At 54.1% G+C, this 1,977-nt stretch overlaps 1 protein-coding gene across 1 annotated transcript in view; it reads left to right on the top strand.

Moving 5' to 3' along the window:
- The first annotated feature begins 1,763 nt into the window (after positions 1–1,763).
- The window catches only part of Srsf6 (serine and arginine rich splicing factor 6), a 5,381-nt gene continuing 5,167 nt past the window's right edge, over positions 1,764–1,977 (top strand). The window contains exon 1 of the mRNA XM_013352077.2: positions 1,764–1,970. Coding sequence (XP_013207531.1) covers positions 1,901–1,970 — 70 coding nt within the window. The 5' untranslated portion in view covers positions 1,764–1,900. The remainder of the gene's footprint in view (positions 1,971–1,977) is intronic.

Genomic DNA, 1,977 nt, shown 5'->3' with positions numbered 1-1,977 from the left:
GTTGGTTTCTTCCTTCTACAGAATCACACGTGAGTCCTCAGGCTTGGACAAGCACCTTTACCTGCTTCAGTCATCTCAGCAGTCCACAAAGAACAAGTTTTAACACACTTTTAGAAATTGACAATTTGGCCAGGCTGTGGTGGTGCACACCTTTAGTCCCAGTACTTGGGAGGCGGAGGCAGGAGGCTCTCTGTGAGTTCGAGGTCAGCCTGGTCTACAGAGCGAGTTCCAGGACAGCCAAGATTAAACAAAGAAACCCTGTCTCAAAAAGCCAAATGAAGAAGGAGGAGGAAGACGAGGAGGAGGAGGAGGACGAGGAGGAGGAGGAGGAGGAGGAGGACGAGGAGGAAGAAGAAGAAGAAGAAGAAGAAGAAGAAGAAGAAGAAGAAGAAGAAGAAGAAGAAGAAGAGAAATTGACCTAGGGCTGGAGAGATGGCTCAGTGGTTAAAAGCACTGACTGCTCTTCCAGAGGACCAGGGTTCAATTCCCAGCACCCACATGACAGCTCACGGCTGTCTGTGATTTCAGTTCCATAGGATCCGACGCCCATGGCAAAACAGCAATGCACAAAATACTTAATAAAATAAATTGACAAATTGATAGAGGAAAAATGGTATTTGTTGGATTCATTCTAACCACGTTCCACGAATATTTTCTTTTTTAAAGCTGTCTTCCCGTATTTTTTCTATTTCTAACTTAAGGAAGACCTCTCCATTCTAGATACTAGATACTCATCTCCCCCATTCGCTACAATCAACGTTGCCTGTCGGCCCCTAGAGGACAAAATCGCTCCTTCCCACCTTAGCTGAAAAGGGCTACCCTGTTTCGAGGCAGAAAACGAATTCCTAAAGAGCAGGTAATAACTCAGTGACAGCCTGTTCTCCTCGCTTCCATCACACCACGCCATGCTTTCAGCTTCCTAACCTCTAGTCACTCCTTTGCTGTACTTAAGAAAATTCCTGAGTACCCCCAAGGCATGCTCCCCGATAGCTAATTTACTCGGGCGGGGAGGGGGTGTCTTATCTTGCTCTACAGCGTTACAGATGTCACCTCCATGCGTATTCATACATACATATGTACCAAGTGCGTATTCCTGCCACATAAATACCGTGCCTTCCGAGCCAACCAGGTTAAGGATAGTATGGGTAGGAAAGGTGCTCGGTGTTCTTGGGGAACCACCAGGTCTGACAACCCTGGGACACCGTCTGTTGGTGAGTGGAGCCCTGCCACGCTCCCTTTGTGAGCAGCCGCGGTGATCGTGGAATTCAGAGCTGTCAGCGTTCGGAGCAGAGTGAAGGACGTCCCCGCGGGTCACTAAGACCTCCCGGCCGAGAAACTGTGGAACTGACCGGGTGCCAGAGCACGTTCCCACCGAAACCAGCGCGGGCCAACGCTGGAGGGAAAGCGCAACCTCTTTTTTTTTTTTTAGTAGACCAATCAGAGACGAAATCGGGCCAGACTGACATCCCTAGGAACCAATGAGAAGCAGGGGCCGTCCTCCGAGTGCTTGGGCACCAGAACAGCTTATTAAAAGGCACCAGTCAAAGGGCCTGGTCCTGGCTGTGGACGAAGACGGGTGCCGAGCGCGGGGGACCATTTCGGCGGCGAGATCGGATCGCACTAAGCTAGGCACGCGCCGCCAGCAGCGCCGACCTCTCCGGAGCCGACCGCGGAGCGGGAGAAAACGTGCTACGCGCCGACGTCACGCGCCGCGCCCCGCCCCCAGACGCATATAGCGTAGGCCTGCGCGCGCGCGCGCACACCATTGTGTGGCTGACTCGGCCGCAGCTGCGGTGTGAGGCGCGTGTTCGGGCCTTCGCCGTCCCCGCACCCGCACCGCAGCCCTGCCCCGCGGCCCGCCGCACCTCAGCTAGCCCCCGGGAGCCCACCCGCCACGGCCATGCCGCGCGTCTACATAGGACGCCTGAGCTACAATGTCCGCGAGAAGGACATCCAACGCTTTTTCAGCGGCTACGG

This window comes from Microtus ochrogaster, linkage group LG8 (assembly GCF_000317375.1).
Source record: "Microtus ochrogaster isolate Prairie Vole_2 linkage group LG8, MicOch1.0, whole genome shotgun sequence".
Taxonomy (NCBI): domain Eukaryota; kingdom Metazoa; phylum Chordata; class Mammalia; order Rodentia; family Cricetidae; genus Microtus; species Microtus ochrogaster.
Note: the sequence above shows the minus strand (reverse complement) of the source record. Positions and strands in the feature narration are given on the sequence as shown.